Source organism: Manis pentadactyla, chromosome 12 (genome assembly GCF_030020395.1).
Source record: "Manis pentadactyla isolate mManPen7 chromosome 12, mManPen7.hap1, whole genome shotgun sequence".
Lineage (NCBI taxonomy): Eukaryota > Metazoa > Chordata > Mammalia > Pholidota > Manidae > Manis > Manis pentadactyla.
In genome coordinates this window covers 47,869,313-47,890,064 of record NC_080030.1, presented here as the reverse complement: position 1 = coordinate 47,890,064, position 20,752 = coordinate 47,869,313, and the positions used below count along the sequence as shown (strand labels likewise).

Sequence of the window (20,752 nt, the reverse complement as noted above, 5' to 3'; positions counted from 1 at the left end):
ATCCTTGGAGCAGGTGGTACATAGGGGTTTTCCATCCTAGGAGAGTGATTTACTGACAAATGCTGATCATGGAGATGTGGAGAGAGAAGTGTTCTCACTGCAAATTTCCCTCTGTTTAGATTAGAGTGCAGGTTTCGGCGCCGTAGCACTGTCATCTCTGCTGATGGCGGCCTTGCAGGCTCTCTGCACCACCGTGTCTGTTGAGTCACCAGGCAAACCCCAGATGGGATTTACCCTAACTGTCCACTTCCTGTCCCAGCTGCCTCCGCAGCTGCTGCGGCCTCTCCTCCTCCACCTCCTCACTCTTCCCCCACCTTCCTCCTTAAGATCAGAATGTGATGTGGGACAAGATTCATTTTCCTTTTTTGAGATTGCAAGCTTGTTGAGGGTCAAGTTTGTGTGCTGCGTTACTTGTATCTCCCAGTACCTTGCATAAGAAATCCTGGGACTTGCTTGGTTTTGGTGATTAATATCCCAAGCCCTTGAATTAACATCAGGGGCTGGCTGCCTTGCGACACAAGTTCAGTTCTGTGACTACAGGGAGAAGACCCGATGCATTTTATAAAAGAGCAATAGGTTATCTTACTTTCTTCACACCACTGTGGCAAAGAAGCAGGGAAAATTTGGAGTAGCTGTTTGGACGTATAAAAATCTGACAGCAAATCTACACCTTTCAGTAGGTGGGCAGTTTATTCTTCATAAGATATTCATCCCTGGGACAGGTGTGACCTGAAACTAATTTCGTGTTTTAATTCATTTCCTCCTTCTTTTTTGTATTATATTAAAAAAACAAAATCATTTTAAAGTGATCAGTTCTGTAGCAGTTAGCACATTTGCAGTATTGTGCAACCACTACCTCTCTCTAGTTACAAAATATTTCCATCACTCCAAAGTAAAACCTCTTACTCCTTCTCCAGTTTTTCTCCTTTTCCCTCTGCCCCAAAGCCCTGGCGACCACCAGTCTGTGTTCTGTCTCTGTGGATTTATGGACTCTGGGTATTTCCTATAAGGGGTACCATATGGTGCTTCTGTCACTTCGCACGTTGTTTTTGAGGTGTATCCATGCCAGCTTCTGGCAGACTGTGCTGAACAGGGTGCTCAGCCCTGATGGACCTCGCTGCTGCACTCTCCTCTGAGAGCCCCGCTACCTGCCTCTCAACTAACGACCTCTCCTCATTTTCAAACCCAAAGGCCTGTTTGTCTGACAAGATCTTTCTCCCTCGCAGACTCCATCAGCTGATGTACGTCCGTGGCTAACTCCACGTGTGTCTTTCCCTTCCAGTTGGGAGGGTATTTCTTCCTTTCTAGACCATCCCCTCCACTTGGCTGTGGATCCCATCTTCTCTTGGCTCCTGTCCTCTTTCTCTCCTTCCCTCTGGATCATTCTCATTGGCCCACATTTTGATGTGTGTAGTTCTAGGATATCATTTCAACTGACATCTAGGGCTCCATCCTCACCCACTCCACTCCTTCTGTTCCCCAGTGCCATAACTGTAGACACTTTGTAACTTGAGATGACTCAGCTGCCTGAAGCCCAGGACACTTGGAGTCATCCTTAGCTCCTCTCTGCATTTCCCATCCAGTCGGGTCAGTCTCATGCCCCGTCCTGGTCTCCTCCCTGGTTTTGAAGACCTTGAAGACCCTCATCTCTCATCTGCATTAGTGAAATAGTCTCCTGACCCATCACCCTGATCCTTTTCTTGCCTTGCCACTCCTCCATGATCTGGTTCTTCTGTTAGCAGCTAAGTCATGCTTTAAAGAATTGAGTTTGATTGTGTCACTCCTTTACTCACAACCTTTGCATCACTTTGATGATACACAGTGAGTTCCAAAGCCTTACTGTGGTTCTGGAAGTCATTCATGATCTGCCTGCCACCTGTCTCTCTAATCTCATTTCTTGTTACTTTTCCCTTTGTTCACTCTACTTCAGACACATTGGTCTTGCTGTTTCAGACACGCTGAGAACATCTCCAGTTATGGTCTTTCTGCTTGCTGTTTCTTTTTTCTTTTCTCCCCAAAGGTCCTTTCCTCACATAATTGTGTGTTTCACACACTCACTTGATACATTTCTCTCCTCAAATGTCCCCTTCCTGATAGGTCTTTCCTGACCCTGACCACCATCTCTCAAATACGTCTTGTCTCTTTCCATCTTTTTGCATGAGTTTTATTTCATAGCATTTATCTGTCCCACTGGAATGCAGGTTCCATGAGGGCAGGGCTTTGAGTTGCACAGCCCCACACCTGTAGCATCTAGAGTAGTGTTCTGCACATAGTGTGTTCTTAATCTGTATTTGATGAATTGAAACAATTAATGAAATTTTAGATGTTTTCACTTTTTTTACACTAAAAAGAAAGTTGCAGTGACGATTAGGCCGAGTGATGCATGAGGTATTCTCTGGCATATAGAGTGGTGGAATCCCCAGGTCATAGAATATGGGTAACTTCTGCCTCACCACCTACTGTCTACACAACTTGTTCCAGTTTCCACTTCTGTCTGTGTGTGAGCGTTCTCATTTCTCTACATGCTACCAGCACACCAACATTTTATTCTCACTACACTTTTAAAAACTATTGAGGACCCCCAAAGAGTTTTTGGTGTGTGAGTTATATTTATCAATATTTACCTAATTAGAAAGTAAAACTCAGAAATTTAAAAGTTTATTAATTTGTTTAAAACAGCAATAATAAATCCATTCATTATATGTTAAGATATTATATTTTTATAAGATATTAACTTAAGAAACTTGATTTTCTCAAACAAAAAAATCAGAAAAGTAGCATTGCTTTACATTTTGGAGAGTCTTTTAATTTCTGGCATATTCAAAGATACCTGTATTCTCATATTGCCTTCTGCAATTGGTCTCAGGATATCACACATCGTATACCCTTAGGTACCAAAAACTGCTCTATGCTTGTGCATGGGAAAGAATGAGCTCAGAAAGACAGATAATTTATGATGATCATCGTGTAGGTATCCACACCCCTGGTAGGTTTCGGTGACGAGTCCCTATCGCGTCATTTTGTGAACATGGGTCCTGTGGAGACAGGTTACTTCATTTTAATTTGCATATCCTCAATTCCCTGGGCGGCTGAGTCTTTTTTTTAATGTTTTTTCTTTCTCTCCTCGTCTGTGGATTGTCTGTTGACATTCTTGGAGTTTACAAAAATTATTTTGGTGACTAATTCCTTGTCTGGAATATGCCTTGCAAATGCCTTCCCTCTTAATCTGTGGCTTTCAATATCTTTAGTTATGGTGCTATTTTCAGGATTCTTTAACATTAATGGTCGATGAATAGCTTCCTCTTTTTTGTGTTACATTTTTGACTTCCTTTAGTACTCTGAAATCACAAAGATAATTCTTCCATATTTTCAACTAACAGCTTTACAGTTTTGTTTTAATGTTCAGGTCCTTAATCTACCAAGAATTAATTCTCCTTAGGTTTGTGTGAGGTCAGAATCTGTCCTATCATCTCCCCATTCCAGCCATGGGTCTCCACTTTTGCAGGCATCATTTGCTGGCTAGTAAATTCCTCCTCATTGATCTTTAATGCAGTCTCTGCCAAGGTCATGTTTCTCTGCCTTCTATGCTCTGTGGCCCTTCTCCTCCAGGGGTCTGTTTGAACTTTGGGGTCCATAATACACTGAGTTAGTTATTATTAGCTAAGAAATATAACCAAATATCAGGTAGGGCATAGCCCTCTACCCAAAATAAAAATTTTTGACTGTTCCTGTTCTTTTTCTTCTCTATATTAATTTTAAAATCATAAATTTGAATACACGATTTTGTCAAGTTACACACAAACCGGTTGTGATTTTTATTAGAATTGTTCTGAATTTATAGATTGACTATATTTTTTTAGGAAATTATTTAAGCCTCATCTAAATATATCATATTCTAAAGTGAATTCCAGATGGATCTAATAATTAATTCAACTACCTCTTGTATCAAAACTAAAGAAAAACAATAACCAACCTCCCATGATTTAAAAACAAAACAAGACAAACACAGACAAAAAATAGAGAAAAAAAGTTTCCAATTTTTGGAGAAGACAAGAGTCTCGAACTTCAAAAGTTCTGGGAAAACCATCATTGAAGGCAAATTATGGATTTGATCACCCCAAGCTTGTTAATATCTATGTTAAAAAGATAAATATATATTTTTATTTATCTTTTTAATGCACATTTAAAAATACACATTTAAAAATCCTAAAATAGAAACATTGTTCCAGCAACATGCAATACAACAATTCATCTTTCCTATATGAAGGGTTCATCCAAATTGATAAGGAAGCCTAAATTTCTGACTTTCAAGGAAAACAAATTGACAACAAGTATTAGGCACATTAAATTTTTTCATATTTCTGATGGGGTAATTCTACTTTGGGAAATTTATATTAAGGTGGTAATCGGAAATGTGCAAAATGCTCTACACAAAAGTTCTTTTTTTAAAGTAAAATTTCAAGAGCTATCTAAATATCCAGCTATAGGAAAAGGGTTAGCTTAAAGTTAGTGAATATATACAGATTATTATGTAGGTATTCACAGTGATTTTATTAAGAATGACTAATGTTTATGGAAAAGAATGAAAATTTATGGGTAAAACTAACTTTCGAATAAAGGCAAGCATCTTGACAAAATAAAATAACATTCCTAATTTTCCCACAGCTGATTATTTTACTCTGTTTTCTCTTGGCATCAGTGTTGGTCACTTCCGAGTTATTGCTACCCTACAATATTGTGCCCTAGATTATTAAGCACACAATTAAACTGTGTTTAATTGGCTTTCTGGCTACCAGAGACATACAGATACTATGGGAAATACCATTGCATTTCAGTATGAAAAAATAAACCCTCTTAAAATTGTTTTACTTACACTAAATTTTACAGAAATACACATACACCCACCACCATTATACTGTCATAGTCAGAATATCCTGTTGATTCATTAATACTTTGCTACTTTGCTACGTTTTATTTCAGCTCATCCTAGTGTCCAAAAGGTGGTGCTAGCATCATCTGCGTCAGATTTTCCTGTTCACTCTCCTCGTACGTCAGAAATTTCAATACCTGCTGATCTGGATAAAACGATAACTGAACTAGCTGACTGGCTGGTATTGATCGACCAGATGCTGAAGTCCAACATTGTCACAGTTGGGGACATAGAAGAGATCAATAAGACGGTTTCCCGAATGAAAGTAGGTGCAAAGGGTAAAGGCTTGTCATGGAAATACCTCAACAGCAGAGGCAGATAAGGACCCCCGCTGTTTATCCTAAACTGGGAGAATGAGCTTTAAAGAGTTATTCGTCTGTCAAACAGCCATGCTGTTTGGCTAGCTCCAAAAAGTAAAGCTTTTCTTACTTTTGTCCTATTTTGGTGAGGTCAGATTTACCAACTTGAGCTGTAGACCCACTGTATTTTTATAATCTAAAACTGATACCATAAAGCTTGGGCACATCCGTATAAATTTAAAGTAGTGTTACAGTTAATGCCTGGCATGATATAGGATAATTTCCTGAAGCACCTTTTCAACTTTTATTTCTTGAGCTTATTTAATGGCTACCTTCAGAAGTGAGAATCTCCTGACTATAAATTTATTATTACACATATATACTCTAATGCCAATCTGTAAAGTTCTTTCTCCACAGTCAGTGTGTGCCTGGTTCTATGTTGTGTGTTGTATAGGGATACTGAAAAGAATATGCCAAATAGAAATTGGAAACATACCATAAAATAATAATAACAGCTATTGCTAACTTTTATTAAGTGCTTAATATGTGCTGGGTATTTTCCTAAGTATCTTATATACATCAACTCATTCACTTCTTTAACAATCCTGTGAAGCAGGTATACAGATTTTATTACTAGGTTACAGATATGCCCAAACTGAAGTAGAGACACTGAATGAGTCCATGGTGACAAGTCGCTGCCACAAGGCAGAATTTAATAAAAGCCAGAAGGTAGGTACCCACCACCTGTTAGTGGAGACAGGATGAGAAAGGGAAAGGCAGACAGTGGTGGAAGGCAGACTGTGTGGGATTTTGACATCTGGAGATAAAACAAATTATATTCCTGGTATGGGGAACAGAGTGAGTAAAGACAGGAGGCAGGGCAGCAAGAGGGATGTTAAGTCAACATTTGGGCAATAAAGTGTGGTGAGAAGTAAGAGCACAGGCAGGTCAGGCTCACTTTGTGAAGGAGCATGTGGACCCTGAGAAGCCCATTGGACTTTTAGTCTGTAAATGATGGGCAATCATCTCTTTTCCCTTCTCTTTTGCTTTGATAAGAAGACTGGGAAGAGTGTTGATGATAGATTGGGGGCAAGAGATGTTTAAAGGAGGGGACAGAGTCCTTTCTGAGTGGCTAATATGGTGCTATTGCAATGAGCAGAAGTAAGCCAAAGAAGGAAATAGGATGTACGTGAGCGCTTGGTTGATTTCAGCTCTGTTGTGTTGAGAGGTTCGTATGCCATTTAGAAAGAAAGGATCAGCATTCACTGAAATGTCTGGGGTTCAGGGTTAGAAGTTGTGAATAATCCATTTAGAAATGATACTATATGAGTACTTGAAGTCTGCAGAATTAGGGAATTGATAAAGAAGAAAGGCTTTGGAGAGAATCTTTGCCATACTGTATTTACTGGAAATTGTGTTTTCTCATTTTTATGTCTATTTATTGGTTCTATATTTAAAACACTATTTTCCTGATATTTTAAACTTTTCTGCCATATTTATTGGTACTAAGTACCAAAAACTAACTACAGCAGCACTTTTTCTAGATGATTTCATTTGCAGTTACTCCAGTTAGTGTTTATCTAATGCCTCAGCCCCATCCCTGTAGGTGACATTAGTTTGTGTTCCTATCTGATGTAGGACAGATATGAAAGGCATCATCAGCAGAACTCACTGCTAATGCTTTCAGACCAGTTTTTAGTTTTCAAATGGATTTTCTTCATTTAATCTCCTCAGCCTTGATGTAGCTGAGCTTTAAGTATTTTATTATTTCTTTTTGTGCAAACAAAAACACAGGTGAAGTACCTTACCTTGGTGATGCAGGTGATAATGGGCAGAGCTAGATTTGAACCTACGAGCTCTGACTCCAAATCTTGCATTTGGCTACATCGCTGCTGTCTTACTATCCCTTATAGGAGGAAAACAACTTTGATGTCAGTACACTAGTTTTGCTCTGTTAGTATTCTTGTATGGCTTGTTAACCTAATCTTAATAACCATTTCTTCTTAACAGATTACAAAGGCTGATTTAGAACAGCGCCATCCTCAGCTTGATTATGTTTTCACATTGGCACAGAATTTGAAAAATAAAGCTTCCAGTTCAGATGTGAGAACAGCAATTACAGAAAAGTGTAAGTCAAAAAAAAAAATTATGTGTCATTGTCTGCTTTCCCTGAAAATACTAACACACACACATTTTCAAAGATTTTTTTTAACTGGAAATTAAATTTGGTATTTGATACTCTTTATCTAGTAACAAATGTAGCTTTCCCTTGGTTTTTCTTTTTTGGGAACATTGTCAAAATTCTCTTATGAATTCCTTAAAATATTAATATCATTAGTTTTAAGTAGTTACTGATACATTGGATTTTTGTCTTTTACGTTAGGATTTCTTTGAAAGGAACCAAAACACCAAGTTTCAGAAATCCATAGGAATGAAAATCCATTCTCCCATTATAATGTATTCCCTCAAACCAGATCTTACTATGTCTTTTAACTTGTCTTCTCAAAATTCTTTCCAAAAATAATGTATTGAGGAGCTACTGTGTACCCAGGTGCCTGACAGTAATTTGGGAATACTTGACAAAATAAAACAAAGCAAAAAATAAACATACAAAACAGCCACAGCAGAGACCCTGTATTGAGTTTCCTTTCGGGTTGAAGAGCGTTTTTAAATCTGTATGGCGTACACAACAGTCTGAATTCTCAGGAATGTCACAAAGGGGCGATCTCAATTGGCTTTCATCCTTCCCTCTCCCACAACAGTCCTCAACCCTGTCTGTAGCTATTCTGTACTATATGTATTGTTTAAAACATCCTGACATTTCCTGGTCTCCTTACCTTTATTCTATTCTTTCTCCTCTTGGCCTTTTCTCCCCAGGTGAAATTCCACTCAGCTGCTAAAATGTCACCCCCTTTGTGAAGTCGTTCCTATTCTCTCCTGGTCCCTGGCGAACTGTATTTTCTATCTTTAGTTCCTGCTATGGCCTTTTTCTCCCATAATTTCATTGTAGATCTTAACAGTTACTTTTCCCTCCAAAGATTGTGATGTTCACCTTCCTGGCCCTGGGGCCGCCTACAGTGTCTGATAAAAATTAAGTGCTTAATAAATATTTGTGGCAGAACATAAACTGGAAGGCATTTTATTACCTTGTCTAATATTTTTCAAGGAAAGAAAGTCAACTATTCCTCCTATAAAAAGCATTTCAATTTCAGAATAAAAGTGGCAGCAGCAAGGTTATTATTATAAAGATGAGTTAACAGAGACCTTTAGTATCTCACAGTGTTGGTTTTATTTTTACTAAATAAGCCATTTCCTTCTTTCTCCCTCTTTTTTTAAAAATTAAGGTACCATTGATACACAGTCTTATGAAGGTTTCACATGAACAGCATTGTAGTTTCAACATTTATCCATATTATCAAGTCCCCCCCTCCACCCCATTGCAGTCCATCAGCGCAGTAAAATGCTATACAGTCACTACTTGTCTTCTCCGTGCTGTACTACCTTCCCCGTGACCTACCTATATTATGAATGCTAATTGTAGTGCCCCTTAATCCCCTTCCCCTCCCTCCCCACTCACCCTCCCCAACCCCTTCCTTTTGGTAACCGCTAGTCCCTTCTCAGAGCCTATGAGTCTGCTGATGTTTTGTTCCTTCAGTTTTGCTTCGTTGTTACACTCCACAAATGAGTGAGATCATTTGGTACTTGTCTTTCTCCACAAGGCTTATTTCACTGAACATAATACCCTCTAACTCCATCCATGTTATTGCAAATGGTAGGACATGTTTTATTTTTATGGCTGAATAATACTCCTTTGTGTATATGTACCACATCTTTATCCATTCATCTATTGATGGACACTTAGGTAGCTTCCATATCTTGGCTATTGTAAATAGTACTGCAGTAAACATAGGGGTTTATATGTCTTTCTGAATCACAAATCTTGTTTTCTTTGGGTAAATTCCTAGGAATGGAATTACTGGGTCGAATAGTATTCCTATTTTTAGTTTTTTGAGGAACCTCCATATTGCTTTCCACAATGGTTGAACTAATTTACATTCCTAACAACAGTGTAGGAGGGTTCCCCTTTCTCCACATCCTCACCAACATTTGTTCCTTGTCTTTTGGATGTTGGCCATCCTAACTGGTGTAAGGTGATATCACATTGTGGTTTTAATTTGCATTTCTCTGATGATTAGCGATGTGGAGCATCTTTTCATGTGCCTGTTAGCCATCTGAATTTCTTCTTTGGAGAAGTGCCTGTTGAGATCCCCCGCCCATTTTTTATTCAGGTTATTTTTTTTTTTTTTTTTTTGGTGTTGAGGTGTGTGAACTCTTTATATATTTTGGATGTGAATCCCTTATCAGATAAGATGTTCACAAATATATTCTCCCATACTGTAGGATACCTTTCTGTTCTGCTGATGGTGTCCTTTGCTGTACAGAAACTTTTTAGTTTGATGTAGTTCATTTGTTCATTTTTGCTTTTGTTTTCCTTGCCTGAGGAGATGTGTTCAGGAAAAAGTTGTTCATGTTTACATTCAAGAGATTTTTACCTATGTGTTCTTCTATGAGTTTTATGGTTTAATGAGTTACATTCAGGTCTTTGATCCATTTTGAGTTACTTTTTGAATATGGAGTTAGACAATAATCCAGTTTTGCCAACAGTTTTGTTGACGAGGCTGTCATTTCCCCATTGTATGTATGTATGTCCAGGGTTCTTTTATTGTATATTATTTGGCTGTATTTATATGGGTTTATATCTGGGCTCTCTGTTCTGTTCCATTTGGTTTGTTCTTGTGCCAGTACCAAATTGTTTTGATTACTGTGACTTTGTAGTAGAGCTTGAAGTCAGGGAGGGTAATCCCCCTAGTTTTATTCTTCCTTCTCAGGGTTGCTTTGTCTATTTGGGGTCTTTTGTGGTTCCACATGAATTTTAGAACTATTTGTCTTAGTTCATTGAAGTATGCAGTTAGCATTTTGATAGGCATTGCATTGAATCTGTAGATTGCTTTAGGAAGGATGGCCATTTTGACAATATTAGTTCTTCCTATCCGTGAGCATAGGATGTGTTTCCACTTATTGGTGTCTTCTCTCATTTCTCTCATGAGTATCTTATAGTTTTCAGAGTATAGGTCTTTCATCTCCTTGGTTAGGTTTATTCCTTCCTGGGTATTTTATTCTTTTTGATGCAATTGTAAATGGAGTTGTTTTCCTGGTGTCTCTTTCTGCTAGTTCATCACTAGTATATAGCATAGGTTCCCAATGTTTTTTCACTCAGTGCCCACTTTTTCAAAGAGTGATTCGATAATGCCTCCTTTGGTGAATTATACTATACCATATATAAAACAAGGATGAATTGTTTTCAAATTATTTTGTTAGAATAAATGAACAATATTAATGTATTACTCAAAGTATAATTAAAATTAAAAAAATTAAAAATGTATATATTATTAAAAAATAATTAAATCTTTATTAGTGAGAGGGTTGAACTTGGTGAGATGACACTAATTATTCAATGTTTGGTGTCATTTTTGTCATCAGCAATCTTGAATTGCCATGTTTCACCACTGACAATTTGTTTCTTTTCTTTGTCAATAGATTGCTGACCATGTTAAATCCTCTTTTGGCTAAATATGATGATGGAAATGCAATGAAAAACTTCTTTGCTACAGCCCATAAGGCTGGATATAAGTTGAAATTCACCTTTGAAGCCAAAATTCTTGATATCCATTCTTTAATTTCAATTTCAACTCTTCATTTGTTTACAATTCTATCAACTCCTCCTGCAGTTATAGTTGTGCTATTTATAGGCTTGAGAAGGTTCTAGTACCTATTCTGGAATAATCATGTTGAGTAAATCCTGAAATCTATTTGTAAAATCTTTTTTAAGTGCTTCCAAATGCTGGCTATAAACTGGAATGTTATCATTTGTTTTCACCAAAGCAACATTTGGACACTGATAAAGTTGTCTTTGACTCAGATTTCATTTGTTCAAGTTAAGTTTTGACACGAAGCAGAAATAGTTGCCTTGGCTTTGATCAAATTCACTGCAGAATATTAATCAAACCTTATATCACGTTCATGTGAATATTGCCCAAGGGGGTGGTGGCTGGTTCCCAACACCCCTTTAATATGTCTTGGACCAAAAATGCCCCCTTAGGTTTCTTCAGCACACACTGCTGGGTGGTACCATCCCCATTGGGAACCAGGGGTATAAAGGAATGCAACAGATTTCTGTGTATTAATTTTGTATCCTGCAACTTCACTGAATTCAGGTATTAGTTCTAGTAGTTTTTGGGTGGATTCTTTAAGGTTTTTTTACATACAATATCATGTCATCTGCAAACAGTGGCAGCTTAACTTCTTCCTTACCAATGTGGATGCCTTTTATTTCTTTGTGTTGTCTGATTGCTGTGGCTAGGACCTCCAGTACTATGTGGAATAAAAGTGGGAAGAGTGGGCATCCTTGTCTTATTCCTGATCTTGGAGGAAAGGCCTTCAGCTTTTTGCTGTTACGCATGATGTTGGCTGTAGGTTTGTTGTATATGGCCTTTATTATTTGAGGTACTTGCCCTCTACACCCATTTTGTTGAGAGTTTTTATCATGAATGGATGTTGAATTTTGTCAAATGCTTTTTTTGGCATCTATTGAGATGAACATGTGGTTTTTGTCCTTTTTGTTGATGTGGTATATGATGTTGATGGATTTTTGAATATTGTACCATCCTTGCATCTCTGGAGTAAATCCCACTTGATCATGACGGATGATTTTTTGGTGTATTTTTGAATTTGATTTGCTAATATTTTGTTGAGGATTTTGCGTCTGTGTTCATCAGGGATCTTGGTCTATAGTTTTCTTTTTTTACTTTCTCTTTTTATTAGTGCTTTTTTATTAATCCATTTATTCACTGATTCTTGTACCTGTTATAGAACTATGGACTGATCTTATTTCCCCTGATATGGCAGGGGCATCTCTTTGCTATGGTGGCACCAATTTATTGACAAAGGCACCTTTATTGTGGCTTTTCTACCATCTTGTGTTTTTCCACAACCGCTCTGTCCTAAGTTTCTTTTAAGGTTTCTTAACAGGCTATTTCTTCTCCCAAATACCTTCTCTTTCCTATTTAACTCCCTCTCTGTTTTATCTCCATTTTTCTGGTATAAAGTCTGCATAGTTTTTGTTACTATTCATTACAGGAAAGTCATTCTCAGCTGAGAGTACTACCTATAGTAACCTGCTTTTTGCACTGCTTAATGAATAGGACAATTTGTACATTTTAAAAATGATAAACCTGTGGTGTTTGTTGTCCCTTGATGCTTACAGTTTTTGTTCAATATTAAGGAGTTCTTTAAGTAGTAGAATTGATCAGTGTGCTTTATGTAACTTTTTAACTGTTAAGTAGAATATTATGATAAATTTGTCCTTACCTTACATTAAGAACTTAAGCAACTTAAACTGTAAAACAAGATAGTTAAAGTGTTAAATAAAACAGATAATCTCAATGAATAATTTTTTAGAATTATTACACATAGGTATAATTTAAATCAATAGCTCTTCATGTTTACTATAACCCTGTATTATTCCAAAAATTTTACAAAAATATCCCCTTATGACTTATCTTGTAATTAAATTCTCCTTCATCTGGTACTTAACTACCACCCTCCAGTCCACCTGGCATCTAGAGCATCTTCTAGAAGTTTATTTTGAACTTTCTACTTACTTATTATCCATAGGTTGAAGATATTGTAAGCTATTGCTTACTAGTACTTCAGTTCAAGGTCATGAACTTCTCTGAAGGAATAAATCAAAACTTTAAATTTCTTTAGATCTCTTTTTCTTTACCTTCATGATGAAAATGAGAAGGTGAGAGAAAGCAGGGGAGGGAAGGGGAGGATAGAAAGAGACAAAGAGAGAATGAAAGAAGGTGCAATAGAAATAACAATAAAAAAGAAAGAATAAAAGAGCTAATATATTTTTTTATGATACATTGCTGCTGGGTACACAGAACTTGAATATAATTTGCTATTAGTGTTTCTCTTGAACATATAAAAATATTTCCTTTTAGGGAGATTTCATGCTACATTAAAACTATGTAAGTATTCTTATGTAGTTTGTTTTCTTTAAAAATCTACACTACCTTAGAGCATCTTCTTTGAGGATGACAAGTAACTATGTCTTTTTTTTAATTGAAGTACAATTGATATACAATATCCTATTAACTTCAGGTGTCCCTCATAATGATTTGATGTTTTATACATTGTGAAATGATCCCCACAGTGAGTCTAGTCACCATCTGTCACCATACAAGTTGTTACAATGTTATAGACTATAACTTTCTTTGCTGTACATTACATCCCTGTGACTTCTTTTGTAACTGGAAGTTTGTACCTCTTAATTCCCTTCACCTATTTCACCTGTCCCTCAACCCCTCCCTCTGGTGACCAAGTTTGTTTTTTGTATCTATAAGTGTGCTTATGTTTTGTTTTATTTGTTCATACCTTTTGCTTTTTAGATTCTATCTATTAAGTGAAGTCATATGGTTTTTGTCTTTCTCTGACTTATTTCACTTAGCATAATACCTTCTGGGTCCATCCGTGTTGTCTCAAATGGCAAAATTTCATTCTTTTTTAGGTTGAGTATATTCCATTATGTATAAGTATTACATCTTCTTTATCCATTCATCTACTGATGGGCATTTGGGTTGCTTCCATTTCCTGGCTATTGTAAATAATACTGCAGTGAACATAGGGGTGCATGTATCTTTTTGAATTGGTGTTTTCATTTTATCCATATCTTAAAGTTCTGTCATAAAGTATTATTAAACTACCTTCATTGGATCAGGTTCTATAAATATAAATTATGTAGGAATGTATTTTCTTTATAATTCTTGGTTTTATCAGTTTATAGTATTGTATGTTTTTATTATGAAATGTTTTGATACATATAAAGGAGAGTTTAACCTTTTTTTTTCAAGTATGGTTTAAGAAATATATTGTGTTGATAGTGTGGCAGACATTTATGATAAATTTGGAATCAATTTTTTTCCCTTCTCTGATGTTTACCTTCTGGATTATTTTTTATAATACCATCTCCAGTGGAAAAGGCCAAGAACCAGTGGGATAGCACACAACATGGTGTCGAGTTAAGACAGCAGCAGCTGGAGGACATGATTATTGACAGTCTTCAGTGGGATGACCACAGAGAAGAAACTGAGGAGCTCATGAGAAAGTACGAGTCTCGGCTCTATATTCTTCAACAAGCCCGAAGGGATCCACTCATCAAACAAATCTCTGATAATCAGGTAAGACTCATTAGATATTTAGTTGCATTATCAGTTTGTTAGATGTACTTTTTGTTTATTGTTCACTGTAATTTTCAGGGCCCTGATCATGATGTTTTCCAAAGTTCTGAGAATATACATTGAAATTTATATAAAGAATTTGACCTGGAAGGTTTTTGAAGAATTTCTGGAGGCATAACAACCAGAAATGTACATGTATCTGAGACTTAGAGCTCACTGACTCTTTACAAATGGAACACACCCATCTTGAAACAGAATATTTTCGGGATCCCAGGAACTCCCCTTTTCTCTTCCATGTCTGCCTTGAAGGTTATTATTATTTATGAAATTCCCTGAGTCTTTCATTTGAGGGCTACTGTATTGAACAAACAGGTAATAAGTAAGTTTGGTTTCTTTTTATACCTTTATAGCCAAACTATTTTTTTTATATCATCAGAGCAGGTATCTTTTTTGTGATCAGTTTGAATATAGAGTTGATGACATCAAACATTTATGGTATTTCTAAAGTACTGTTTTAATTCTCCCTATAATCATAGAAAATATTCTTGAATTAGAGGTTATCGTTGTTAGGTTATATTTTGGTGTAACATCTATTTGCCCTTCATGTAGCCTAAGATGGACATATACATTTGGGAAGAATATAATAAGGAATATGTGGGAAACAAATTCTAAAACATAAGAGCATATTTTTATTTTTCACCTTTGTACATTTTCAGTTGTCACAATTTAAAAATTAAGTGGCCAGCTGTCCTGATTTCCTTGATCATTCTGTGTGTTTATAATATCTGCTGGTTGTTTTCTCCAAAGGACTCAAACATAATAAGCAGCAAAGCCCCTGGGCACTTAACTAAAGAAATATAATTAAAAGTGATATCCATGCTTAATCACCATATTCAGAATATTCTTTTCTAAACAACAGGATGATTCTTGTCTTCTGAAACTTTGGGGTAGATTTTTCTGCCAGTTGCTACAAAAGGCATCATAGGAACATTCAGTTATCATTTAGATGTCATGGGGAATATCTTGATCCAGGGACTCTCATAGATGGAAAAAGTGTACCAAGGAACCAATGAATATGGACACACTGAGCATCCATTTAGTTATTCAACCAACTCAGTAAATTTTGCTTGGGTGCTTGGTCCACCCAAACAGTTAACTCTGTAAACATACACAGTGATCCAGGGACAAGAGGCAGAAGGCATCCATATTGGTGGCTCTCTCTGTTCCTCCAGGCCCATTCAGAGGAACTCTAGAATAAGTTCATTCACATGTGATGCATGTTCCTGGAAGGATCAGATGTATAGCAGAAAGAATGAAAAAGACAAATGGCTTGAGGAAGTAAAATATCTCAAGGAGGAAAAGATAATAATCTTTTAATATCATCTGTTATGTATCCAATCTCTTTCTTAAACATTTTCTTTTTCACTTCCAGAATGATTTTTGTTTCAGCTTGCATGCAAGGGTTCATCCCATAATTTGTTCTCTTCTTTTGATATATCTGTGTCTAAAACATATTAAGATGTACTGAGTGGGCCAGTGTTTTGATAATACTATTTATGGAATGACTAAGTCTTAACAATTACATGTGAAATTACGCTTTAGATATTGCTTCAAGAACTGGCTCCTGGTGATGGTATTGTAATGGCATTCGACAGTGTCCTGCAGAAACTCCTGGAGGAGTATGGTAGTGATGACACGAGGAATGTGAAAGAAACCACTGAGTACTTAAAAACATCATGGATCAACCTAAAACAAAGGTAAAGCTAAGGTTCTGGTAGGTAAATGTGTATCAAGTGGAGAATTTTATTGCTTTGGCTTTCTCATGGAAGTGTGGCAAATATGTGACTACTAGAAATATATCTTATTGTTATTTTTTGTATTTTTATTCGGTGCTGAGTTAATGCAGAATGTATATATTTATACATTATTTGGATTTCTACAATGGAGTTTGTCCTTAAATAAGCATAGACCTTGCCAGTGATCATTTTATATTTTCTGATTGTCTTATGCCTCTCTTGGCATTACCTGGAGTACCTCTTATAGTACTGTGATAGTAAAGAACAGTTGGGTATTTACAGATGCATTAGGGTAATATTATACCTAATGGTCATTAAAATAGTGTGCTGTTTGGCTGGGTCATCCTCTGAGGCTGAGGACACATGGGTTCAACAAGACTCCTGAAATATGCAATGTATATTTAGGACTTTGACGTGAGCGGGTCAGGAAGTATGGATCCGCAAGGTGATGGAGTAATGAACTTAACACCCGTTGGTTGCACAAATCACACGGTGTATTTTGAAATTTCCTTTCACACGATACTCAGAGGGGATTAAGTATATCTAAAAATCACACATATCATGGATCAATATATCTCATACTGCTCACAATGGATGGTTCGGGTGCAGGCTGTCCCAGTCAGCCTCTCATCTGTTGCAAGGGAAAACGGTGCAGTGGAGACACTTCCAGTAGAGTGGTGCATTCGTGATGGAGCAGAAGTGCAGACCAATGACCGGAAGCAAGCCTCGGAGCACACATCCGTGGTCCGGTGTGAGGGACCTCTGGGATGAGCTTGCCACAGGGGCTCTGTGTCCAGTCTCTCATATAGTCCATCCATTTGGGGGTCGAAGATAAGAAAGACAGTCCACATATGGTGTTATCCAGCTCAGGTGTTCACTGGTGTGCCTGACATAGGGAGATATCTGGTTTGGGTGTTCACCGGCCTGTCTTTTAGGGTGCGGTATGTTTACAGAAGCAGTTGGTGTGAAAGCAGGCAAGCCTGACATAAGCAACTCCATACTGGAGACCTGACATGAGCAGCTCCATGAAGGATGCTCACATCAGGCTTCAACTAATATATTATCTTTTCTTTCCATTACTCTAGTATATGGAAAGTCTAGTGAGTATATTTGGAACAGTCTAAAATAGCATGAATGTTTATAAGAGAGAGTTTTCTGTCACTTGAACACCTAGGATGTGAGGAGCTATAAACAGTGGTTAGCATCTCTTTAAGACTGCATATTGATATTCATCATCAGTAAAAAGGGATTTACTTTCTGCATAGTACTGGGGATGCCTGCATCTAAATGAAATTATGGTCTCACACACCTCTTTATATATTCAAATGCAACTGCCTGAAAGCTAATTTGATATCAAAACACATTTATTTTGCAGTGAGTTAAGTGGATACTATTAGAACACTTTATGATATATATTATTAGTGATAAAGTCTGGCCAAGCATTTAATAACATTTTGAGGTGAAAGTGTTTTATACATTTTTAGAATGCCATTTCTAGTTAGAATCTCTAAAGTAGATTTTTGGGAAACTCAAAGAAATAAATTGTGAGGCAGTGTCTGAGCATGAATATGTTGCTACATATACCTAGGATTCTGGAGGAAATAAGACTGAATTAGCAAGTACAAAACTTCAAAGTGATTAAGGCAGAATAGGTATAGCACTAATCTTTCTAGCATTTTAGTACAGCTGTTTTTTCTTTTTTTTTCTGTAACAGATTACATGGATATAGTAAGGACCCCAGAACTAAGGGGAGAGGGTGAATTAAAAACAGCTTTAAAATACATACTTCCTGTTTGTTATAAGGTAAATAAGTTTAGGGGATGTAATGTACAGCATGGTGACTGTCATTAATGATACCATATTGTGGATTTGAAAGTTGCCAAGTAGATCTTAAAAGTTCTTTCATATCACAAGAAAAAATTTGTAACTGTGTGAGGTGATGGATGTTAATAAACTTATTGTGCTTATCATTTTGCAACATATACATGTATCAAATCATTTCATACACCTAAAATGAATGCAGTGTTATGTCAATTACATCTCAATTAAAAAACCCAACTTTAATGTACAGAGATAGTCTTTAAGCATCCTTTATCTATGTGTTTCCTCATATTCTATATATAAGAATGATGACTCTGTTTTTGTTGTAAACAATACCAGAAAAATTGATCATTTAGGAATGTGTGGTCTGCTTTATATAGCATCCTCAATTCTTTTTTTTTTTTGCTTTTACTTTGTAAATATTTTAAGAGAGCCTACAGCAGTAGTTAGATTAGATGGAAAAGGCAATTAAAAATGAATTATATTCCAAGGTGATCTTCCATTAATCATAGTTAAGACAATCACAGCATTCCAATTTTGTGGCAGTTACAAGTCAGTGTCCTTATTCTGTTTCTTTCTGCCTTTTTGGGGGGAAAATCAGCATTTAGACATGATTTTAAAAAATATTTAGACATGATTTATGTATATTATTAATATTTAGACATGACTTAGATTATGTTATTGTCTATAAAAGCAGGGAAAATACAACAAAACTGGCTCACACTATCCCTTGGAGTGACAGGTGGGGTTTCTATGTATTGAGAGGATTTTCTCTGAAACACAATGATTACAATTTTTAACTATTTCAATAGCGATCTTTCTAAAATACCCAAATCTTTCCTTGCCTTCCTAGACTAAGTATGTGAACTTATAATAAATGTTTTCTGAATTATTGCCATTATTATTGTGAAGATAGAATTAAGGCCCTTTAAGAGCTACGTGCAGTCTTAGAGTTCATTTAAACCAGTGTTTCTCAACCTTTTTTACATAATAACCCCCCTTAAGGAGCTTTTCAGATCTTGACTCCATGAAATTTTAATATCATGAGTATACTGTGTATCTATTTCTGTACTTATAATTGTGCTTTATACACAAAAAGAGTAAATTTTTCCACTTTTGTCCCCTTCTCCTCCCCACCAAAGAACCAATTATTACCTGTCATGAGAAAGCATGGTCTAATCTAATGTTCTCACTCTCAGAGATGTTGTTCAATGACATGTTCAAAGTCACATACCATAGTGAAGATGGTATTTTTCTATACTAAATTATGATAATGCTCTCTATGCTCTGAGTTCTGAAGAATTGGTAATAAATTTATTTCAGCTGCTGTGCTTTGTGAGATGGTGTGCATTATCTTTAATGTATAACTTTTGTTGATATCTTCTCATTGTTGGGTTTTGCACTAAACTCTGCACGTGCTTCATTTCACTTAACCCTCCCAGCAAGTGGAGGAGATCGGCAGCATTTTCATCAACACTATGAATAAACTGAAGCAGAGAGAAGTTAGGGAGTACCCATAATCACCCAGCTCACAGGGACAGAGCTGTGATTGGAATCCATGCTTTTCTGACTGTGCAGCCAGGCGCTTCCCTTCTTTAAGAAGACTTATTTTCTTTGCTATCAGAACGTCACCTATTCCTGGTGACGGTTCTGTGTACCCGCAGTCTCTTGGATCTGTCTGCGATTCCACTTGCAGTTCTTATCTGTGTTGAATTTGGAAACCGGATCTGATTAAAGATACAGGGGCCTCGGCTGTGGATGATGTAACGCCCTCCAGCACGTGGTCACCATGCCCTCTGTAATGGCCACTGAGAGGCCGCTCACCACAGTCTTCTCTTATCTCCCAGTCATATTGTGTATATACATCATCGTCAGCCAAATTCTGGAGGACTGAAGGGTTATTATACTTTTTCATGGAACACTGTGATTGGGGTATAATATGTGGAGTTTAATATCAGCTTTCAAAGGAAATGTTTTATAAGAATTGCAGTTGGCCCAAATAATTTGGCCATTCAGTTACAGGCACACAATCCCCTATCTACAATGATGAAATCTAGTAAGTTCTGGTAACAGAAAGCTTTATATTAACAAAAGGCTATTTATTATAGTTTTTATTTAACCTGCCTAGTGTAAATAGCCTTGTTCCTTGCTGCAGATGTATTAATGTGTTTCATTGCTGCCTCAGATCCTGCTTGGGGGCAATATGTCATATAGAAACGTTAATAACAATAGTTTTGTATTGTACAAAAAATTCTTAATTCTGAAACACAACCAGTTTTTGGTATTTTGGATACTGTAAGCATTGTGTCTGTCTCTAAGTTTTTAACTAACTGATATATCTTGACCACTATTTTTACCTGTGAAATTTTTTCCTTATATCTCTTAATGCCTATTGATTATTTTAGTGTAAATTGAGATAGTGATAGTTGAAATGTGCTTATAGTAACTTTTGGAGGGTGGATACCCAATTTGGGTCTGAAATGTTATTTTAGTCCCAAAGTACCTATGCATATGTAAATGTATGTGATACATACAAACATATACACGCATACATACATAATACACACATAGTTATCTATGCTAATATATTTTAAAGGAAACAAG

General features: G+C 36.6%; 1 protein-coding gene across 12 annotated transcripts in view; it reads left to right on the top strand.

Moving 5' to 3' along the window:
* UTRN (utrophin) overlaps positions 1-20,752 on the top strand; it is a 483,718-nt gene that overhangs the window by 229,366 nt on the left and 233,600 nt on the right. For all 12 annotated transcript variants that reach the window (XM_036906868.2, XM_036906866.2, XM_057489131.1 and 9 more), the window contains 4 exons: positions 4,981-5,195; positions 7,240-7,357; positions 14,326-14,531; positions 16,134-16,288. In XM_036906868.2, the coding sequence (XP_036762763.2) occupies positions 4,981-5,195; positions 7,240-7,357; positions 14,326-14,531; positions 16,134-16,288 (694 nt within the window). The remainder of the gene's footprint in view (positions 1-4,980; positions 5,196-7,239; positions 7,358-14,325; positions 14,532-16,133; positions 16,289-20,752) is intronic.